This window comes from Oratosquilla oratoria, chromosome 33 (genome assembly GCF_046742065.1).
Source record: "Oratosquilla oratoria isolate Oo_2021 chromosome 33, ASM4674206v1, whole genome shotgun sequence".
Taxonomy (NCBI): Eukaryota; Metazoa; Arthropoda; class Malacostraca; order Stomatopoda; family Squillidae; genus Oratosquilla; species Oratosquilla oratoria.
The window spans coordinates 41854739-41877447 of record NC_134809.1 but is presented as its reverse complement, the minus strand read 5'-3'; the positions used below and the strand labels follow the sequence as shown (position 1 = coordinate 41877447).

Below are 22709 nucleotides of genomic sequence, written 5' to 3'. Positions count from 1 at the left end.
GAGGTGGGGTGTGAGGGAGCCAGATTGGGAGCATGTAAACCCACCTGCATTAGAAAGGGGGGGAAGGGAGGAAAGGAGGAAGTCCCTCTCCTCCCCACCCCCCACGTTAAAAATCTCATCTGGTTCACAATCGTTTCCTGCAGAGTCGTGCGTGCCAATTGGCGCCATGTCGCCAGAGCCTAACGCGGAATCGCTTTGGAAAACACTGAGTTTAGGGTTCATTGTTTTCGCTAGCAGTACTGTATCAACCTGCATAAGTGTTTGCTACCGAATAAGAACCACGGAGCTGAATGAAATAGCCTGGCAGCGACCAGAACGAGAGGAAAAGTTTCATCCGGTACGGAAGGACACCATCATTGGCCTCGGGACACTTAACAGGGTTTATTCTGGCTAACGCCAAACAATTTCTTTCGCTTCTTGGACCACACTTTAGAAGTATCTAAGTTTCTCTCTGTGAATCCAGGGGTCTTTCCAGAACTGAAAGAAATCGGTCATTGATAACTAGAGTTACCCTTGTAAGGTGACGAGTTCGTCTTGCTTGGTGTCATGTCCTTTTGGCATAAACTGTAATCTGATAATCGCCAGACCATTTCATTCAGCCCAGGGAAGACTCTACATGTATCGGACTGTTCATGATATAAAAATTCGTCTTAAGTTGGTCTGAATTTGAATATTAAGAACCAACCGAATCTGATTTTGAAATAAAAAAAAAAACGGCTGAACAAATTTAAGTGAAATTTTATACATGCATCCAGGTTACCAAATTTAGAAATGAATAATGACACTCAACTGGCCACGGGCGGGTTCGGCTAGTCACCATATGAGATGTGGACACAGGACATTAGTCTCCACTGCCTCTTAGAAGCATAAAACCGTGAAAAGCCTAACCCATTCCGTTCGTGGGCCGCACCTCCTCCTTTGAACATAATTATCTAACTGCAGAAAAGAAAAAAGTCAGCGGGTGAAAGTAGCCTTTTGACTCCGTGTCCACGATTCACATACTTGTTCTGACTGTCACCGGGTGATTTTACTCTGCAAGGGATCAGTTCCTCTGACAATGACGAGTTATACACTTGTTCCAACTACCGCCAAGGGAACACACTGTCCACTCTCTTACGCAGCGGAATGGTTAGGAAAAAAACAAGATGAAGGAGGATTGTACATACATACATGAGTATATATATATATATATATATATATATATATATATATATATATATATAAGTGTTTGTGTGTGTGTGTGTGTGTGTGTGTGTGTGTGTGTGTGTGTGTGTGTGTGTGTGTGTGTGTGTGTGTGTGTGTGTGTGTGTGTGTGTGAGTATGTGTGTGTGTGTGTGTGTGTGAGTATGTGTGTGTGTGTGTGTGTGTGTGTGTGTGTGTGTGTGTGTGTGTGTGTGTGTGTGTGTGTGTGTGTGTGTGAGTGTGTGTGTGTGTGTGTGCGTGTGAGTGTGTGTGTGTGTGTGCGTGTGAGTGTGTGTGTGTGTGTGTGTGTGTGTGTGTGTGTGTGTGTGTGTGTGTGTGTGTGTGTGTGTGTGTGTGTGTGTGTGTGTGTGTGTGTGTGTGTGTGTGTGTGTGTGTGTGTGTGTGTGTGTGTGTGTGTGTGTGTGTGTGTGTGTGTGCGTGTGTGTGTGTGATGCAGACGTTGAGGGAACTAAAGGAAGATTAAATGCACGGAAGAGAGAAAATGTTATGACACAAAGAACATAAAAACATAAGAGTAGAGACTGCAAGAGACCACAAGGCCTATGCCAGGCATTTCCATGTCCATTACAATCTGTCATCCCCATCCATAAAGTTATCTAACCTTCCCTTGAAACAACCGATAGTTTCAGCGCTTACTACATGGTTACTAAGTCTATTCCATTCGTTAACCACTATTGGTAAACCAGTTCTTGTCTATTTCTTTCTTAAATCTAAATTTGTCAAATCTAAATACTTTACTGCGAGGCCTGCCCCGCTATCTTAATATGATGACCTTGTCTGCATCATCCTTGTTAAAGACCTTGAACCCCTTGAACACCTCTATTAGATCACCCCGCATTCTTCGTCTTTCCAGAGAGTGTAAGTTATGGTGTCTAAACCTCTCTTCATAAAGAAAATTTCTGAGCCCATATATGATTTTGGTCATTCTCCTCTGTACTGATTATAGTGAATTAATATCCATTCTATAGGACGGAGACCAAAATTGTACAGCATAGTCAAGGAGCTAACGCCAAATAGAGTTTGATGACTACCTCTGTATTTTTATTCGCAACCGTCCTAGCAATGAAACCTAATGCTCTGTTAGCTCAATTCTTGGCGCTAATGCATTGTTTCCTGGACTTAAAATCAGGACTCACTAGCACTCCCAAGTCCTCGCACTCAGTTTTCTCTAAAAAGGTGTTATCTAAACTATACCTGCTTTCTGGGTTGTGTAACACGCAGCACTTTGAGATATTAAAGTCCATTTGCCATTTCACTGACCATGCGAACAATTTGTTAAGAGCTTTCTGCGGTATCCCTACGTCTTCTCCTGACCTAATTTGGCGTCCTATTTTAGTGTCGTCCGCAAACTTACTAATATCAATAATATTCCCATTTTAGAAGTCGTTTACATACATAATAAACAATAAGGGACCCAAAGTTCCACTGGTACCATTCCCTCATTTGGAGTTTACACTGTTAATGGTGACCCACTTTTTTCTGTCACTGGTCTATGCTCTAATCCATCCAAAATCTTTCCTTCCTGTGCAATGGGTTTTAACTTTATTTATTAAGGTAGGAGACAATATACAAGGAAAGTGGGATGGGAGGAACAAGGTCGCCCTTATCCTGAGTGTCACCCACCTCCTCCTTCTCCTCCCCGTCCTCTCCCTTCTTCCGATAAGGGCGCGCCGTTGAAGGCCGCGCAGTTCCTTCCTTTTTCTTTTTTTTTCTCCATGACAAGGCCGCTGTTGGGGTGGTCGTGCTGAGGTGTGGTGAGAAAGTGACGTAAGGGGCACAGACTCCGGGTACAGGAGTGGCAGAGGTACACTCATCATTAAATACCACGTGTGTGGCAATAGTACGGTAAAAACATCATACACACTTTAGACGTATACCTCCATGGTTCACACCACAAACCCCTTGCATACGATTACACACACAGATACACACACAGATACACACACAAACACACTCATTCACTCACACACACACACACACACGCACGCACGCACGCACACACACACACACACACACACACACACACACACACACATATATATATATATATATATGTATATATATATGCATATATATATATATATATATATATATATAATATAGATATGTATATATATATATATATATATATATATCAAACTCCTTAGTCCAGCATATGGACAAGTATGGGCACCTGCCCCACTGGACGAAAGCTAAAGTTCTTCAAAAAGGTTTAGAGAAGAAAGCAAGAGGAACGGTTGAAGCTGCGCACACAAATACAAATGAAAACACGAATGGGCGAGAGGGATTAATTTATTTGTCATGTGTGGCAGGTGTCCTCGTGCTAGACGCGATGAGACAGATGGAGCACCGGACACGTGATCATCGCTCAGGCGCTGCAACCTGACCGAGGACCGTCAGGACTCAGGAGTGATATAAAATGTGACTTAACCTCAACATTCTGCAGACAACTCTCTGATGAAGACCAAGTTGGTCGCAACGTTAGAGTAAACCAATTCCTAAAATATCTTCGTGTTTCTCCCACCACCCAATCTTTCATACATATATATATATATATACATATATATATATATATATATATATATATATATACAGATATATATATATATATACATATATATATACAATACATACATATATATATATATACAATATATACATATATATATATATATATATATATATATATATATATATATCAACACGCACAAGCAGGTTGAGAAAAATAAGATGGATGACAACATGCAGAATAAAATAACGGTAAAAAAAAACATGAAAAGATGAAGAGAATAAAAAAATAAATAAAAGTGACGGTAGTGGTGATGGCGCCGAGGACAATGTCGACGACGAATATTATTCTACAAACAACATTAATACAAAGCTCGAGAAGAATGTCAGTGGTGAAGACATATTTAACAATGAAAGCAAACTGAGCGTAATGACAATATTGACCCTAACGATGGTAACAATCGCAAAGATCCTTGGTCTCAACAATTGGAGAGGGAGCTGCAATTGTGGTTGTTTAAACCGTGTCGCTGGCAATAATTAAACAAGGCAACTTTCAACATCACTATGGTAACTTCCGTTTTATTTTCTTTCTTTTTTCATGGCCGACGTTAAACGGTTTTAATCCCACCGAAAATTGGAAGAAGTTCATTTCTTTACGAACATTTCTATTTTCTTTAGTGACATGTCTGTTGTTTCGGCCAGCAGTGCCAGACGATTTTGTTCAGCTCTGAGAGGAAAGAATCTGGTTCGACAAAGGTTGAGAACAAGAATGATCTCGGAAATGGGTCGGATGTAATCGCCGGGTTTAAGCGAGACCCAAACATGTCAACTACACCATCTGGGGCTCGGGATGGGGAGAGGAAAGGACGATTCTCGACGAAACCCATCGTCAACCAGAAACAAATTCACCAGGTTCCTCTCGCACAGAGTTGATCGAAGTTGATGCCATTCGTCTTAGGGTAGATTAGTGATAGGAACATCGACGACGGCAAGACAGTGTTGATGACGACATAACAGTAGGACCAACAAGAGACACACTAATATAGACATACACACAAAAAAACGCACACACACGTGTGTGTATGTGTGTGTGTGTGTGTGTGTGTGTGTGTGTGTGTGTGTGTGTGTGTGTGTGTGTGTGTGTGTGTGTGTGTGTGTGTGTGTGTGTGTGTGTGTGTGTGTGTGTGTGTGTGTGTGTGTGTGTGTGTGTGTGTGCGTGTATACGTGTGTGTGTGTGTGTGTGTGTGTGTGTGTGTGTGTGTGTGTACGTGTGTGTGTGTGTGTGTGTGTGTGTGTGTGTGTGTGTGTGTGTGTGTGTGTGTGTGTGTGTGTGTGTCTGTGTGTGTGTCTGTGTGTGTGTGTGTGTGTGTGTGTGTGTGTGTGTGTGTGTGTGTGCGTGTATGTGTGTGTGTGTGCGCGCGCGTGTATGTGTGTGTGTGTGTGTGTGTGTGTGTGTGTGTGTGTGTGTGTGTGTGTGTGTGTGTGTGTGTGTGTGTGTGTGTGTGTGTGTGTGTGTGTGTGTGTGTGTGTGTGTGTATTATTACAAACAGAAAGGATATTATCTTGTAGACAGACGAGGTTAAATGAGGCTTGTTCTTGTGTTGTTTAGTTTCTTGTTAAGGCCAGAAAGACGCAAGACCTCCATATGTATGTGTGCATGTATGTATATATGTATGTATGTATGTATGTATGTATGCATGCATGCATGTATGTATGTATGTATGTATGTATGTGTGTGTGTGTATTTTTGTATGTATGTATGTATGTATGTATGTATATATGCATGCATGTATGTATGTATATACGTATGCATGTATGTATGTATGTATGTATGTATGTATGTATGTATGTATGTATGTATGTATGTATGTATGTATGCATGTATGTATGTGTGTATGTATGGCTTAACTATTCGTAGGAGGAAAATGCAGAGTGGAGGAGCCCTGGTCCCCTCACTCCACCCTATTTGGCCGTCTTTTATGACAAACATGGGAAGTACGGTGACAGAATTCTTACCCTCTTCCTCCCTCCCTCCGTCCTCTCTCCCTTCCACCGCAAAGAAATCAGGAAGAGATAGATTCAGAGTGGTATAGAACAGGTTGAAGAGACCGCCATAAAGAAGAGACAGTAACAGTGTGTATATTAATTTCGATGGATCGAGACGCGGGGGGGGGGGGGGGAGGCGTCCTCGGGTGGATCAAATCGTCTGTCGCGCCTCAAGCAATACAGCGGCACGGCACGGATAGGTATAGGATTCAGATTGTTTTATTCCGTTACATTCTCTTTCCTCATTTTTTTTTTCTACTTCCTCTTTTTTCTCCCCTTCCTTTTTTCTTCTTCTTTTTCTTTTTTTTTTCTTATTTATATACTTTTTCTTTTCTTTTTTCTTCTTTTCTTTCTTATTCTTCCTTTTCCCCATCTTCATATTTTTTCCTTTCTTTTCATTTTTGGAGGCACCAACTCCTTCCTGTATGCTTAGGTGTATGTGCTTGCGCGCGCGCGCGTGTGATTCAGCTTGGTCTTTGGATCACGTGTTGGACTCGTGATCGACAGCTATTTCCCTCCCGGAAGGGAGCTCAGAGCTTGTATGACCGATATATGGGTAATGCTATGACCTTACACGCACACACACACCCAACTCCCCGCCCAAGAGTTGGAGTAACGACTCGAAGTGCAGCGATACTGAAATAATTTCAGCCCTGGGCAGGATTCGAACCAGGTACCGCCGGCACCGCCGTACTGACAGTCTGGGACTCTACCAACCGCGCCGCCGAGTCGTGTGTGTGTGTGTATTCACCTCGGATCTGCTGCAGTCTCTGTCGAGACAGCCAGACACCACCCTACGGCAGTGAGCTCAGAGCTCCTTATTAGCCGATCTCTGGGTAGGTCTGAGACCACTCACACACCACACGCCGGGACAGCAAGGTCACAACTCCTTGACTAACGTCCCGTACCTACTCGCTGCTAGGTGAACAGGGGCTACACGTGAAAGGAGACAAACCCAACTTATCTCCGCCCGACCGGGGAATCGAACCCCGGTTCTCTGGCTTGTGAGGCCAGTGCTTTACCAATCCGCCACCGAGCCGTGTGCGTGTGTGTGCATATAAATGCTAAAATACTAAAAACGACTATGTAACATTACACACAAGCGCGTGCGCATGAAAGAAGTAAATGAAGAAAATTTGCGACGAAAAAAAGCTATAGAAGACTTAGACGAAAACTGTGACACATTCATTTGAAAGTGGTAATTCTAAATATGTGTTTCAATTAATGTACTACAATATACAACACTACGGGTTTGCTTCTGTCACCGCCTGGAAGGAGGGAAACAGTCACTGGTTATAGGCTCTACCTATGCCAAAAGACCGTGAACCAACCTCTCGAGGCTGCCACTCCTGACGGAATATATATTGATGGAATACGAAAGCGAGGATTGTGTGTGTGGGTGTCGGGAGATACAATCTTCCATGTCAGAAGTAAGATGTCAGTGCACCTCTTAATGCCAATTAAAACACAACATTAACTGTGTCCCTCGACACAGTAAGGTACAAACATGAAATTAAAAAGCAAAACGCTTCTTTTAATTCCACTGTTTACGAGAAACCGCTTAACCGCATCACACTGCGCTGGTTTACTCGTGAGACCGCTTATTCGCCAGTCACAGTAGCGACAGACAAACGACGTCGTATAATTACAACCACCACCATCATCAAAAACAACAACAACACTCAAGCACCGTTAACCCCATTTGTTATGGTGACGGGACTTGGTGATTTCATTATGGCTTGGGCAGCGCACTCAGAAAGCATACATACATACATACATACATACATACATAAATACATACATATGCCAAGGACTTTTTCCCCCTTACAAGGGAGGTAGCCAAAGTCAAAGGCATGAATCCACTTCCACCCATTTCATAACCACATACTCCACTCCCATTCACTACCCCTCTCTCCCTCTTTTCTTGGCTCCTCCTGGATGACGGGTCATCCCTGCATCTCGCCCATTGCCCTGGGTCAGAAGCAATGCAGCAAGACACAGGGCACCCACAGCAAGGCCGCTTCATTTAATCGGCGACCCCCCCACCCCTCGCCGTTCCCTCATGCAGAAAAAGAGAAAACGGGGAGAAATCCCTTCGGGCTACGTCAAAATATCATTCACACATACTCCCTAACCCCCATCCCCCCACCACTCCCTTCCATGCATCACGCCATCATCCATACACAAATATTCTCCACTCACCCCTATCTTCTGCCTTCTCCCTTCCTTCCTCAACAGACAACCCCCTCTTTGCCAGCGCTCCTTTCACCCCCATCCATCCATTTCATCCTTGGTCGCCCACTCCTGTTCACTCCATCCACCTCTGCCTTCCACATTTCTTTTACAAATTTTTCTTTACTCGTTCACAAAGCACAACTTTAAAAAAATCTTAAAACCACTATTTCCCAATTACTTTTGACTTGTATGACAATTGCTCCAAAATAATGTCCAGGAATGTGCTTATTATCCAACAGTATATCTACATTATCTGCAAGCTAATATGCAATGAATATAACTATCAATTATGAATTTTCTCTATCAATTTACAGAACAATAATGTCACACAGTAATCAGGGTTACTCATATCATTGGAAATAAATAGGTTAAAATTTTCAGGAGTGTAATAATAATTAATTACCAACATGGGGTTGACTAATTATTATAAATAGGATAATTATTCCCAGTGGGATATTTTATTATCCCAACTTGAGAATCATTAATTTAAAAAACCTATCGAGAACTAGTGGCTTAATAGTTCAATGACTGAAAGTCTAACAACTAAAAAATTTACCACAATGTGTCGCCAGGCAACAAATTCCGTTAATTTGGAAAGTAAAGGTTGCGGCAACTTTTTAATCAACAAAATGCTGCTGCCTGCCCTATTTTATTCTGGGTGATGAGACTTACTGCACTTCATAACAAGACACAAAATGGTTAGGCCTGACAGCTTGCAGACAGCTCTTAGCCGATTTTAAGTCACTCATTATTCAGTTAGTTACACGCGTTTGAGCTGTATCACATTACATATGCCAACAGAAGTTTTCATTCAGATTCCTATCATAACGGTGTACTTCTTTATAGGTTGACCATGTTGTGGTAAAGTGCCTTTAAACCTTCTCTCTGGGAACGCCATTCGATTCTATTCAACTGAGAGGCGACCTCGGACCTCAAAAGGGGGTCTCGATCGAACATGACACTGTTTCAACCCTGGACCAGAACAGGAATGGAATTGTCCAGATTAAGATTCTTAAAAAAAAAAAAAAAAAAAAAAGTCGTTTTGAGAAACTCTCCCCTTTTACTATGCTGAAGATTATTTTCTATAAAAAATCGAATAATCATGTTACAACTGATTGCGATGATTATGTTGAAAATAATTGTGATGGTTGTGTTCCAGGATAATGTAATGATTATGTTTCAATAAGAATTCATAAATCGTTGATGTCATAGATTATGGTAGTCATGATGGTGATAGAGAAGGAGACGGTGTCCATGATACTACTAACAATGGAAGTCGTTAAGTATTCTAATAAACAAGATAATGAATCCGTGCTAAGTTGAGCCTTTGAAGATTAATGAAACTGTTGTCTAGTCAAGCGAACCCGCAATAGTAAAAAAAAAAAAAAAAAAAAAAAAAATGATACGGACTTACGGAGGATAAGCAAGAGCTGCCAAACTTTTGAGCGCCACTGTACTAAAATAATTTTTCTTAACTAACGGCCTTTACTGCCTAAAAGAACCTCATCATTGCTGACGCCAGGTGATTTTATTCAGCTTGGAGAAATCCATTTATGGTAAAAGGTTAAAAATGAAATAAAGAATTAATCAACCTTTTTCTGTGCCCAATAAAAATAACCTGTCACGTTTAAAAAATTTATTCTGGCTAGTGTATTTTATTATGTGTGTATATACATATATATATATATATATATATATACACATATATATATCATATATATATAAACATATATGTATATCTAAATAGAAATGTAGTAGCACATTTGTAGATAACACACAGGAACCCATAGTCGGAGAAAGAATAAACTTCGAATAAAGAATAATCCTATATTTCGGCTATCAACTGTAGCCCTCTTCAGGAAAGTACTTTCCTGAAGAGGGCTACAGTTGATAGCCGAAATATAGGATTATTCTTTATTCGAAGTTTATTCTTTCTCCGACTGTGGGTTCCTGTGTTATATATATATATATATATATATATATATATATATATATATATATATATATATATATATATATATATATATATATATATATATACATAAGATCCGGGAAACCTAAGTATCTGAAAAATACATTTACACCCTCCGAACTATCAGCAAATACTACCGTGAGACAAGAATCAGATACATGTCAACTTTTCGAACCACGTAGAAAGAAAATCTGAAAATAAAAACATTAAAACTGACCCAAGAAGACATAGTAAGTTGTCAGTTGATTAAAAAAAAAAAAAAAAAAGAGCTAAAATACTTCAACAAAAGACTAAAAATAGTTCTACTAAGGAGATGCTGTGATCATGCATCTGAAATCATAGCTGGTACATAATCTATGCAAACAGGACAGGAACAATATGAAGCAGGCCCCACAAGAGAAGAATATATTGATATTTTAGGAAAAAGAAATCGGAAAAACCAAGCTTAATAGAGGGCCCATGCTGATACAAGTGCCAGTCACTGTGACACAGTGCCAAACCAACTGAGACTGGAAAAGAGAGAAATCTTTACTTACAGTCTTGAAGAGATCCATTTCTGGTCCCGGCACTTGAGGCACTGCAACAGAGGAAAACACACGACGCTGCCACAGACACTAGCACGTTCCTGGTCACCCTAGCAGTCATATTCACCTTGGCACCCTACCAGGGTGATGAGACACTGCCACACAAGAGAACACAAAAGCAAGATCACCGTCCAAACTTCAGACGCAAAGCCAAGTCACAACGTAAACACACGCCGACCGCGAGGCAACGAATGAACGCTCCGAGTTGTACACTCTCTCTTCCCGTCCGCTCACCCCGACGACCGGGGCCACACTGGCGTCATGGACTTAGGATCGTAGTCTCTGACTCTCCATCGTCGAAGACGTCAGCAGCAGCGACAGCAGTTCATTGCTGCTGCTGCTGCATAAGTAACAATAAGTAAAGCTGTAATAAACTAATAACATTTACCAGGATTATATATTGTTATTTCTACTCCATCAGTACATTGACGTTTTGTACAGACGCTTAACGCCAAATGATTTTATGTCAACCAGAATAGACTCTAATAATGACGTCATCGTACATGAAGAAAATATCGTCTGAAAATCGATAGATAATGTGTCAACATCTTTGATGTTCAAGAGAGGGGCGAGTTGTCCCTCTGTCGAATGAACAAATAATAAAGGCACAAGTCATTAGCAGTGAAAGGGTAGAATTAACCTAATGGATGCACAGGGTGTCTCCCTGGGCTGAATGAAATATTCGGCGCCGAAAGAAAAGATATAAGTCGTCGTCGACAGTGAAACGGTCTTGGGCATTATCTTGTCGAAGGTGAGATTTTATCTATATCTTCATCATTATTATTGTTATTATAATTATTACTATTGTCATCATTATTATTATCATTATTACCATTATTATTATTATTATTATTATTATTATTATTATTATTATTATTATTATTATTATTATTATTATTATTATTATTATCATTATTATTATTATTATTACTATTATCATTATCATTATTATTATTACTATTATCATTATCATTATTATTATTATTATCGCTATTGTCATCATTAGCATTATCATTATAATTACTGTTATCATTATTGTAGTTATTGTCATCATTATTATTACCATTATTATAGTTATTATTATTACCATTATCATTTTAATTATCATTATTACAATTATCATCATTATCATTATTATCGCTTTTGTCATCATTACCATTATCAATATAATTACTGTTATCATTATTGTAGATATTGTCATCATTATTATTACCATTATTATAGTTATTATTATTACCATTATCATTATAATTATCATCATTAACATCATTACTATCATCATTTTATCATTATTATCATCATTAGTATTATTATCAGTATTAGCATTCGTGGGGGACGGTATCAAAAGATTTTGCAGTCTAGATGTATTAAATCTATATTGTTTCTTTTGTCATAATTCGAGATGACTGTGTTGTAGAATTCAAGTTAGTCACGCAAGGACGTTTCCGTCTGAATCCTTGCTGGCTATCATTAATCAGTGACTTTCTAAATGATGTTCGATAGCATCTCTGATGATAGTCATTTTTCCTACGACTGAAGTCAAGCTTATAGGCCTGTATTTTTTTTTTTTTAATATGGGAGTAAAGTTAACTTGCTTCCATTTTCTTGGGACATCTCTGGATATTATGGATATCTTGAAAATAACTTCTAATGGAACTACATTTTTTGTTTCCTTTAACATTCTTGGATGCCAGCCATCAAGCCCTGGTGCTTTGTTAACTGAGTTTTTCTATACACCTTTTAATTTTTCTTTTGTTATAGTTACCGTAGTAAGTTCATTCACCATATATATATATATATATATATATATGTATATATATATATATATATATATATATATATATAAATATACATATGTATATATATATATATATACATGTATATATATGTATGTATATTATATATATATATATAATTATATATTTATATATGTATATATATACATATATATATATATATACGTATTATATATATATATATATATGTATATATATATATATATATATATATATATATATGCATATACACATATACTCGTATAGCCTATAATATGTGTATGTGCGTTCGCGCCTCTTACGAACGAGGTCTTATCGGAGATGGCGAGATCCCCCGAACTCGGTCTGCCACCCTGGCGACACCCGCGGCCCGTCTTTGGGAAAGCTTTTCTTCTCTGAACGAACGTAGCAGCAGCCATGAACATCTTCAGAGCTTTCCTTCGCCGCTGTCGTCGCGCCCTGGACGCCCTTGGGCGGTGCTGCAACAGGAGGAGACGCAGGGAGTCTCCCGAAGAGGACCTCACCAGGGACTTCTCCCAGGGGCACTACAGGGGATTCTGGAGACCTGGGGGGACCCCTGTTAGGGGGAATCGAGCGGCGCCGAAGGGACACCAGAGGAAGAAGGACCAAGTCCCGCCGCGTCGACTAAAGAGGCTCACACGCCTCTTTTTGCACTCACTCGGCAAATTTACCGAACTTCAAAACAATGAAGGTACGAGGATCTTATGTGCTCGGTCCGGATATATCGGCTCAAAAGTCCTCTCCTCCAGTTTTCACGACGGCGATTGATGTTAAGCAGGAGGCACCTGGAAACAACAAAAATGTGTTGGGAACACTGGAGAATGACGGAGGAGGAGCTTGAAAAAAAAAAGAAAAAAAATCTTCAGGTTTGGCGCCTCGGTCGTCCAGAGGATCGTTGCGGACGAAAATCAGAGAGTCTCGCCAGTCAAACGCTGATGTTGTTGCCTTGAAGACCTCGCATCCGTGGTTTATGCCGTCGATACCTCAAGGTCTTTTGTGACATCCCGACGGACCAGAACCGCGCAGGAGTATTTTCATACAAGAGACTTTTTTTCACTCAAGAGAAAATGCTGATCACTTTCGACTTCGACTTTCTCTTCGTTCTGTCGTTACTCTCCTTATATCTTCCCGTGACCTCACTCACTCACCATCCCAATCCCACGCAGTGGGAAGTGAGAAACCCCTGGTAGGGCAAAACTCTATCAGTTGCGGCAAGACGCTGGGTTTTTTAGGCCAACGTTGGGTCGCCTCCCCGCCAGGCCATGGCTGTCGGGGATCACTTCTGTGATTCCACCTCTTTGATGCGATATTGTCACCAACGGCAGAAGCACAGTTTATTGCTGACAGACTACTGTTACAAAGAAGTTGTGACGTAATTGTGACGTAATAGAGAATTACGTCACAACCGAAGTCTACCCACATGCATACATTGTGAGTCTGTGTAAAGGAATCCAGGGACCCGTATAGGAGTCCAGGGACCCGTATAGGAGTCCAGGGACCCCTATAGGAGTCCAGGGACCCCTATAGGAGTCCAGGGGCACGTATAGGAGTCCAGGGACCCGTATAGGAGTCCAGGGACACGTATAGGAGTCCAGGAATTTGTATAGGAGTTAGACTGCTGACGCCTCTCCGTGATACAAGGGTAAAATACCACTTGGCATAGCACAGAAGGGGATGAGAGATCGGCGCCACTCTACCGAAATCTATTAGATATTTATCTAAATTAGAATTAAAATAGATTATTAAATTATACTTATTTAGGTATGTTCCCTCACAGGGAACCGAAATGTTTGTTTTGTCTTAAACTTTAAGATGGTGTAGGATTCATTTTCGGTCGTAAGCGTTTGTAGATTGCATGAACGTTTGGTTATTACAATCTGTATCTCATTCTCCTTGCCAGCTCCAGATCACCCTCGTTGGCCGAGCGGGTTAGGGTGTCGTTACTTGCGGCGAAGGTCGAGGGGATGGCGGTTCGAACCATGCCACCGGCGAAGTTGGACCAAGGGGTATGGTTCTTCAAATTTTCATTATCATTACCACTATCATTATCATGATCATCATGATCATCATTATCTTCATTATCATCGTACTCATTATCATCGTTATTATCATACTCGTTATCATTATTATTACCATTATAATAATTATAATCATTATAATTATCATCATTGTCACCATAATCGGCATTATATAGATTACAAAGGATTACAAAGGAGGAGCATGCCGACAGGAGGCCTTTTGGTCCATAACTAGGTCGGATGCGAAAAAATATACAGTAATGATAAATAAATAAATAAATGAAAAATATAATATAGATGATAATAAAATTATTGAATAAATGCATAGGTAGTTAAATGATAAACAGGTAAATAGTAAATAATGATAAACTGACAGATAAATAATAAAAAATTAAAATCAAACAAATGATAAACAGACAAATAATAACAAACAAACAAACAAATAATATAAAACAAATGGCTGGCATTACAACATCTTGCTTAGGTGTTTATCTAAACCAATCTTAAAGCTTCGAACTGAACTACATTGCACTGCCTCTGCAGGAAGTTTATTCTATCCATTAACTACACGGATGGCGAAGTTGTTTCTACCCACATCCAAATTAAATATATTTCCTGACAGATTAAGACCATAATTTCTTGTCGGATTTTCACTCAGTGTGAAAATTTTGTCACTTTTGATATTGTCAATTCCCTTTAGAATCTTAAAAACACATATCAAGTCACCTCTGAGCCTACGCTTTTTTTTTTTTTTTCAGGGAAAACAGATTAATTAGTTTTAGTTGATTTTAGTATGATTTTTTTTATGTTTGCAATCGCTTTTGTGGCTCGCCATTGTACTTTTTCCAATCTATCAACTGTGAACGAACTAGCGATTTATAGAGCCTGTTAATGAGAGATAGACTTTTCAAGTCAAAAGATCGCGCAATCAGTCCCAGAATCTTATTTGCTTTTTCAGAGGCTGAAATACATTGCTTAGATGATTTGAGATCGTTACTGATAATTACGTCGAGATCTTTTTCACTATCCACTTTCGTTAACGAATTTCCAAATAACTTGTAATCATATTTACTGTTATTTTTACCTATGTGCATAACCTTGCGTACTTGTGTTAAATTTCATTAGCTATTTTTCAGACCATTGCTGTAGTTTATCTAAATCCTCTTGAATATCTAATTGGTTTAAGTGATCATTTGCCATTCCGCACAGTTTTGTATCATCAGCAAATTTGGAGACAATAGATTTCAGTCCGTGGTCTACATCATTTATATATACAATGAATAGAAGTGGCCCAAGAACGGAACCCTGAGGAACTCCATTCATAACATTTTTTCATCTAGAACGTTTGCCATTTAGAACAACTCTCTGTTTACGATCGTTCAACTAGTTACTAGTCCAACTTAATAGACTACAACTTATTCCGTGTAAAGCTAATTTACTAAGTAGTCTTTCGTGGGGGACAGTATCAAAAGCTTTTGCAGTCTAAATATATTGAATCTATATTGTTTCTTTTGTCATAATTCGAGATGACTGTTGTAGAATTCGAGTTAGTCACGCAAGAACGTTTCCGTCTGAATCCATGCTGGCTATCATTTATCAGTTACTTTCTAAATGATGTTCGATAGCATCTCTGATGATAGTCTCCATCACTTTTCCTACGATTGAAGTCAAGCTTATAGGCCTGTAGTTATTTGGTTTCTTTTTATAACTTTTTTGAATATGGGAGTAATATTAGCTAGCTTCCATTCTCTTGGGACATCTCCGTACATAGTGGATGTCTTGAAAGTAATTTCTAATGGAACAACCTCATTTTTCATTTCCTTTAAGATTCTTGGGTGCCAACCATCAGCCCCTCGTGTTTTATTAGATTTTGAGTTTTTCTATACTCCTTTTAATTTTTTCTTTTGTCATATTCACCATAGTAAGTTCACCCTAGACCAGGGGTGGGGAACTTTTTTGTGCACGAAGGCCACCTTACAATTCATCGTCCCACATAGAGGCCGCACTGAACAAATTATATTATTATTCTTTTATTAGTATTATTTTATCCCTTTTTAGGGGACGGTGTAAGTTTTCCACCCCCCTCCCTATGTGTGTGGTGTATATTATAAGTTTCAGGTGTATAATGATTTCAGACTTAAAAAATACTTAAGGTCTTTTAAAAAAAAATATATATATATATATATCAAAGGCCGCAGGTTCCCCACCTCTGCCCTAGACTTTTCACAGGTTTCAGTTTGGAGTTCACTTTGAGGTGTTTCATTTACGAATACTGAACAAAGATAGTTGTTTAAAATATCACACTTTCCTTCATTTGAATATTCAAGTTGACCATCAGCAGCCATTAGTGGGCCAATGTGATTCCTAATAACCTTTTGATCTCTAATGTAATTATAGAATTCTTTGGGATTCTCTTTGGATTTATCAGCGATATTTATTTCGTATTGTCGTTTTCGTTTTATTGTCTTTTTTAAATCTCTCTGTATTATTACATAACTTTAATAGTCATTAGGTGCATCTGAGCACTTATATTTCTTATAAGCCTGTCTTTTTTCAGCAATACTTTTTTCAGTTTCTTTGCCAAGCCATTTTGGGCGACCCTGATTTGAAGGGCGTCTGTCCTTAAACAGAATGTAAGTATGAATCTTAGGAAGCGTATTTTGAAATATTTCCCACATCTGATATTCAGGTCTTTTGCTTAATTTTGCCTCCCAATTTGTAAGCTGAAGCTCATGATGTAGTCCTAAGAAATAGGCTTTAGTGAAATCAGGTATTTTTGATACACAAGCATCTTTTCTAAAAAAAAAAAAATTAGCAGTTTGAATCTAAGCTGATCTCTACTTGCAATAGTTTCACCAATTTCTACATCGGTTATCATGCTTTCGCAACTAGATCAAGTAAATTTTCATGTCTTGTGGGCTTTTTTACATGCTGAACTAAGTTATTATCGCCGAGAAAATCTATCAAGCGACTACCTATATGGCCATATTCAAGGGTCATCCAATCAATGTCAGTGAAATTGAAATCACTCATTACACTGGCCTGCGTTTTTTTTTTTTACAAAGGTCAAGGGTTTTCCAACTGATTTAGGACCCTTCTTGCATGCTGAATTAAAAAATACAATTCGTTTTCGTGGATCAGGTATGGTTTCTAAGATATAGTCTATTTCTATTCCAGCACATTATTCCAAAATATCGCAATTATCCAAGCATTTATGGGCATTGTTTTTGCAAAACTGGGTCATGGGTAACCTTTAATAATTATTTCTATTACTTTTTCCAGGTCTATATGTACAAAAATGGATCAGAAGTGTAAAAACCATCCTAATAGGTTCTGTTACATCTGCGAACAAGTGGTTCTTCCAGGCTGTTGAGCAAAAATCATGGATTTTGTGAAGAAGGCATATAAGCTTACTTTGGAATCAAACTAGGGGACCACGATAAGCCATTCCCCCATATCTGCTGCAAAACATGTGTAGAGAACTTACAGGACTGGAGGAACAAGAAAAGTAAGAGTATGCCATTTGGTGTCCCAGTGGTGTGGAGGGAAGGGAAAGATCACATTACTGACTGCTACTTTTGCATGACAAATCTAAAAGGCATCAATCGCAAAAAACAAGCACCATGTTCAATACCCTGATGTTCCTTCTGCCATAAAGCCAGTCCTCCATGGCCCCGATCTTCCTGTTCCTGAGCCAAATGTCACCATGTACTGTAATCTAGTTCTGATTCCGAATCTAGTGACATGACTGATACAGCTGAATGTGGTGCATACAGGCCAGAAGAGAACGACCAACCAGTGCCTTTGACCCAAGTCGAACTCAGTGACCTGACACGAGACCTGAACCTTTCCAAGAAGCCTGCCCAGCTACTGGGTTCTCGTCTTCAAGAGTAACGTCTACTGGCACCAGGAACAACATTCTATTGGTATCAGGACCGCGAGAGAGAATTTAGAAAATTCTTCACGTTTGATGAAGCATCTTCACTGGTCTACTGTAACAATATTGCTGACCTGATTGAATTACTTGGTCTGAAGTATGATGCTATGGAATGGAGACTTTTCATTGACTCATCTAACAGAAGTCTCAAGGCAGTTCTTCTGAATAACGGAAATAAGTTTTCATCGATCCCTGTTGGGCACTCAGTTGAAATGAAAGAATCCCACAAAAGCATGGAACGTCTGTTGTCTGCTCTGAACTACCAGGAACATAAATGGTTGATCTGTGGAGATCTTAAAGTTGTTGGACTCATCCTAGGACTTCAAGGTGGTTACACAAAGTATCCATGCTTTCTGTGCTTATGGGATAGCCGTGCTGATGACCAGCATTATGTCAGACAAGAGTGGCCATCAAGATAAGAATCAAAACTTGGGTCACACAACATTCTGTCCCACCTTCTGGTTGAACTGAGCAAGATATTGCTGCCACTCCTCCACAGCAAACTCGGTCTCGTGAAGAATTTCGTAGAGGCATTGGACAGGGAAAGTAGAGGATTTGCTTTCCTCCTTTAGAAATTTCAACGAAAAAGCATGGAGAAACTTATGTCAGGTATATTTGATGGTCCTCAAATAAGGGAACTCATCAAGGACACTAGTTTTGATGATGCACTGAATCCTGCTGAACTCCTGGTTGTCCCTTGAGTCAGTCATTGCAAACTTCATTGGCAACCACAGAAGTTCCCAGTATCAGAAGGTGGTTGATGACTTAATGGAGAATTTCTGCCAACTTGGGTGCACATGTCAGTGAAAATGCACTTCCTCCAGTCTTATGTAGACTATTTTCCAAAGTATTGTGGAGACGTCAGTGAAGAACAGGGTGAGCGTTTTCACAAAGATATCAGTGTTATGGAGGAACGCTATCAAGGCCGATGGGATGTCAACTTTCTGGCCGACTACTACTGGTGCCTGAAGAGGGATGTAGAGTCTGCCCAGCACAAAAAGAAGTCCCTAAAGAGACCAATCATCCATGAGTAGCCTCCTTAGTTCATTATACTCTCCTTGCTATCTATTCAAAATATTATTTAAGCCTTCTGTGAATAAATCAATCTAATATTTTTAATATTGTGTTTCATTCACCTACAAATAGATCAGAATTTAGGTTATTTTTAATGTGCTAATATTTCATTAACCTGATCTGAATGCCCAATGGGAGAACCAATATTAAATTAACCTAGTTAACGCAATGTAGTGGTCGCCTTTGACCGGTCTGCAAAGTATACTTAAGTATACTATAAGGATGGTTATCATTTCATTATGTTGTTTAACACCTCTCCCAGTGTGTGCTGAGATGATTTAGTAAACTATGCCCCTCCCCTCCATGGCCAGGAATACATAAGAAACAGGAATGGATCGGTGTTAGTGTGTATCCTTACACACTACATATATACACACTTATGCTGATTTACGAGTCAGTTAATGATGTATCTTTGTGACAGTATCACACCAAAACTGATAATGTTTTCTTTTTTAAACATCAACCACCTTCAGAATTGCTGGACATCACTGTGCAGGATGGAACACAGTATAGACCACTTCCTTAATGCATCCATTTCGCAAAGACACTGGCCAGTAATAGGTATTTGCATGAGGTTGTCATGCGAGACTGACATCAAAAAGAATCTTCTTCCCCATTTCATCATCAGAATCCTATCTACACCCTGAATTCTATCTGTAGGTGCTGCCCCATGGGGTTGCTACTCAATATCCAGATCTTTCTCTGTCAACTTCAACTATCCTCTTGTCCTCTTACAGGCCTGTGATAGAGAAACAGATTCACCTCAATAAGGAAAAAAAAATTCAACCTTACTTTCCTAAGAGAGCTGCTTGCTACTGTAGGTATGCAGGTTTCCAGTCTATGAAACTTAGGCAATAGTTACTGTCATTTTGTAAGAAACTATGCATGGGCAGTCACCAAAATCCAGTGGACATTGAATTGAACCCTTTGTCATTACGAGGTGGAATGAGAGCCTAAATTGACATGCAAGGCCCAATATGAATTGTATCAAAATTTGTGTAGTGCATAAAAGTATGAACGAATTTCAGTACATGGCACATATGCAACTGAAATTAAGTTGAAAACCTTTCACACATAAAATGAATAGTAATTCAAATTTACCATATCGAGTAAAGGGAGACTGAATACATAACTTGTACAAAATTAAAGAGGTTTTTATAATACATGAGTAATAATGTACTAAATTTAAGTGTTCGAAACGAGTAAGATTTAGTGTGAAACTGAACACTTATTTTGTGCAAAATCATGATAAAACACTCCTTACATAAGTAACGATGTAGTAACTTTGAGTATCCTGAGCGAGTAACAGTCCACATAAAACTGAATACCAAATAAAGGTAAGATAAACTAGTATGTATGTTGTGATATGGTTCGGACAAGCCAGGGAAATAAAAATCATGGTAACACTATGCACTCGGTTTTTATTTAACTCTAAACTCGTAAAGGGATGAGCTTGAGAGCAGAGGAGAACTTGAAGCTTGAAGATGACTGTTGCTTGGAGAGGAGTACTGCTTCAAGAGGAGAGCTGCTTGATGGGGAGAGCTGCTTGTAGAGAAGAGCTGCTTGAAGGGAAGAGCTGCTTGAAGATGTCGTGTCCTGGAGTGAACTGCTGTTTCAGCTTGGTCCCCCTCCTTATAAAGGAGGCTGGTGTGGACCCAGGACAATTCGCCTTCGTTATCAGGCCTGGCGTAGTGTTTCCTCAAGGCAGTCTTGAGGGATTCACATTTATCTTCCGCCAGTGGTGAACTGACGATGTCATGTATTCAGTGTGTGTGTATTTTTTATCAAGCAAATTATTACCTAGATTGCAAAACATGGTGAGTCAGATTCCATCTCATCCAACTGCTCTTGATGATGTTGATCAACAACATCGGCAAAGAAAAAATCCTATAGGAAAGTGACGATTGCATTTCAAAGGAGTGTGGTGATTATGTGACAAATGATTGTGATATTTTTGTTCCAGGAGATTGTAATGGTTGTATCTTAAAGAGAATACTATAGTTTGACGATTGGGGATATATGATATGGTGATGACGGTGAAGAAGGTTATGACCATGCCAATGATGGGGGGGCGTATTACTAACAGTGATGATGAAAGCCACATACAGTTTCTGTTACTGGGAACTGAATATTTCCTATATACAAAAAATTATGAATGCCTGAAGCAATTTTTATACTTAAAAAAATATCAAACTTGGGATATCTGGGGTTTTGAGCAAGACGTTCTCATTCCAAATTTCATAGACTTTAGTTTACATGCATCCCAGTAGAGAATCTGTGTGTATCACACCCATTCGCTGCAGTCTCCAAATTGGCAAGTCCATTTTACACTTTCTGATACAAGACCTAATGCATAATTTATATGTTCATCCACGACTGCGTGAAAAAAATAACATGAGGAAAATCATTCAGGGTTTTAGAAGTACACAGTACATATATAGTTTGGCTGCAAAGTTATGGAAATAAAGATAATTATTTTGTAAATCTGATAATGGGTCCTTGATTGCTAATCACAGGACCAATGTAAAGCGATTTTTATAACGCCATTTGATGGTTGCCTTGGATTGGCTGAGGTATAAGTACTGTACATATAAAAAACAGAAGTTCATACTAAAGACAAAAATGTGTAATACAGTATAGTGTTGGTTACACAGATGCAAGCAGGCTGATCTCGCATTTGTTTAGTCATGGGTCCAAAATGTGCACTCCTTTCTGATCCTCAACAGTGACTTTTTTTTTTCCTTGGTTTGTGGGGCCAACATCTGCTTGGACCTCAATCTTACAGGTGGTCTGCAACAGTTTACATACACAGTTTGTTGCGAAGGCAATGTCACTGTTAACACGATGCCACTGTTATTACTCATAATGGGGGACCCCGATCTCAAGGGACAGGGGATAACCTTCAACCACTGGCAGTGCCAGTGGGAGGCCCTGCCCCCAGGAAGCTGAGGGTTGCCTCAGAAGGGGATTACCATCTTCTGCAGTACATATACTAAAATTGGAACAATACAGAGAAGATTAGCATGGCCCCTGTGCAAGCAGTGACTGTTACTTGACCCAACAATCAGTCACAGCTATGTGCGCCCTGGCACAAGCTTCTTATCACCAGCTTGTATACATCTTCAATTACCAGTTGTCTTATTCATATTTATCAGTAGTCCAATTTTTTACACTTTCTTCAAATATTTCGTTTCTGATAATGTTAATTCATCTTCTTCCATCCACATTTCTTGAAGTTGTCACAGTAATTTTTTCACCACTTTCTCAGGGAGAAGATTGAATAGCTATAGGGACAGCATACAGCCCTGATCATTTGTAAAGAGTTTTCTAAAGAAG

At 39.3% G+C, this 22709-nt stretch overlaps 1 protein-coding gene and 1 pseudogene across 1 annotated transcript in view; one reads left to right on the top strand and one right to left on the bottom strand.

The window, feature by feature from the left end:
* The window catches only part of T48 (FU domain-containing protein T48), a 203382-nt gene extending 192604 nt beyond the window's left edge, over positions 1–10778 (bottom strand). Inside the window, exon 1 of the mRNA XM_076173009.1 lies at positions 10501–10778. Within this exon, the coding sequence (XP_076029124.1) occupies positions 10501–10609 (109 nt within the window). The 5' untranslated portion in view covers positions 10610–10778. The remainder of the gene's footprint in view (positions 1–10500) is intronic.
* An 11560-nt stretch (positions 10779–22338) lies between these two features.
* Positions 22339–22412, top strand: LOC143018036 (U6 spliceosomal RNA; annotated as a pseudogene).
* The last annotated feature ends 297 nt before the right edge of the window (positions 22413–22709 follow it).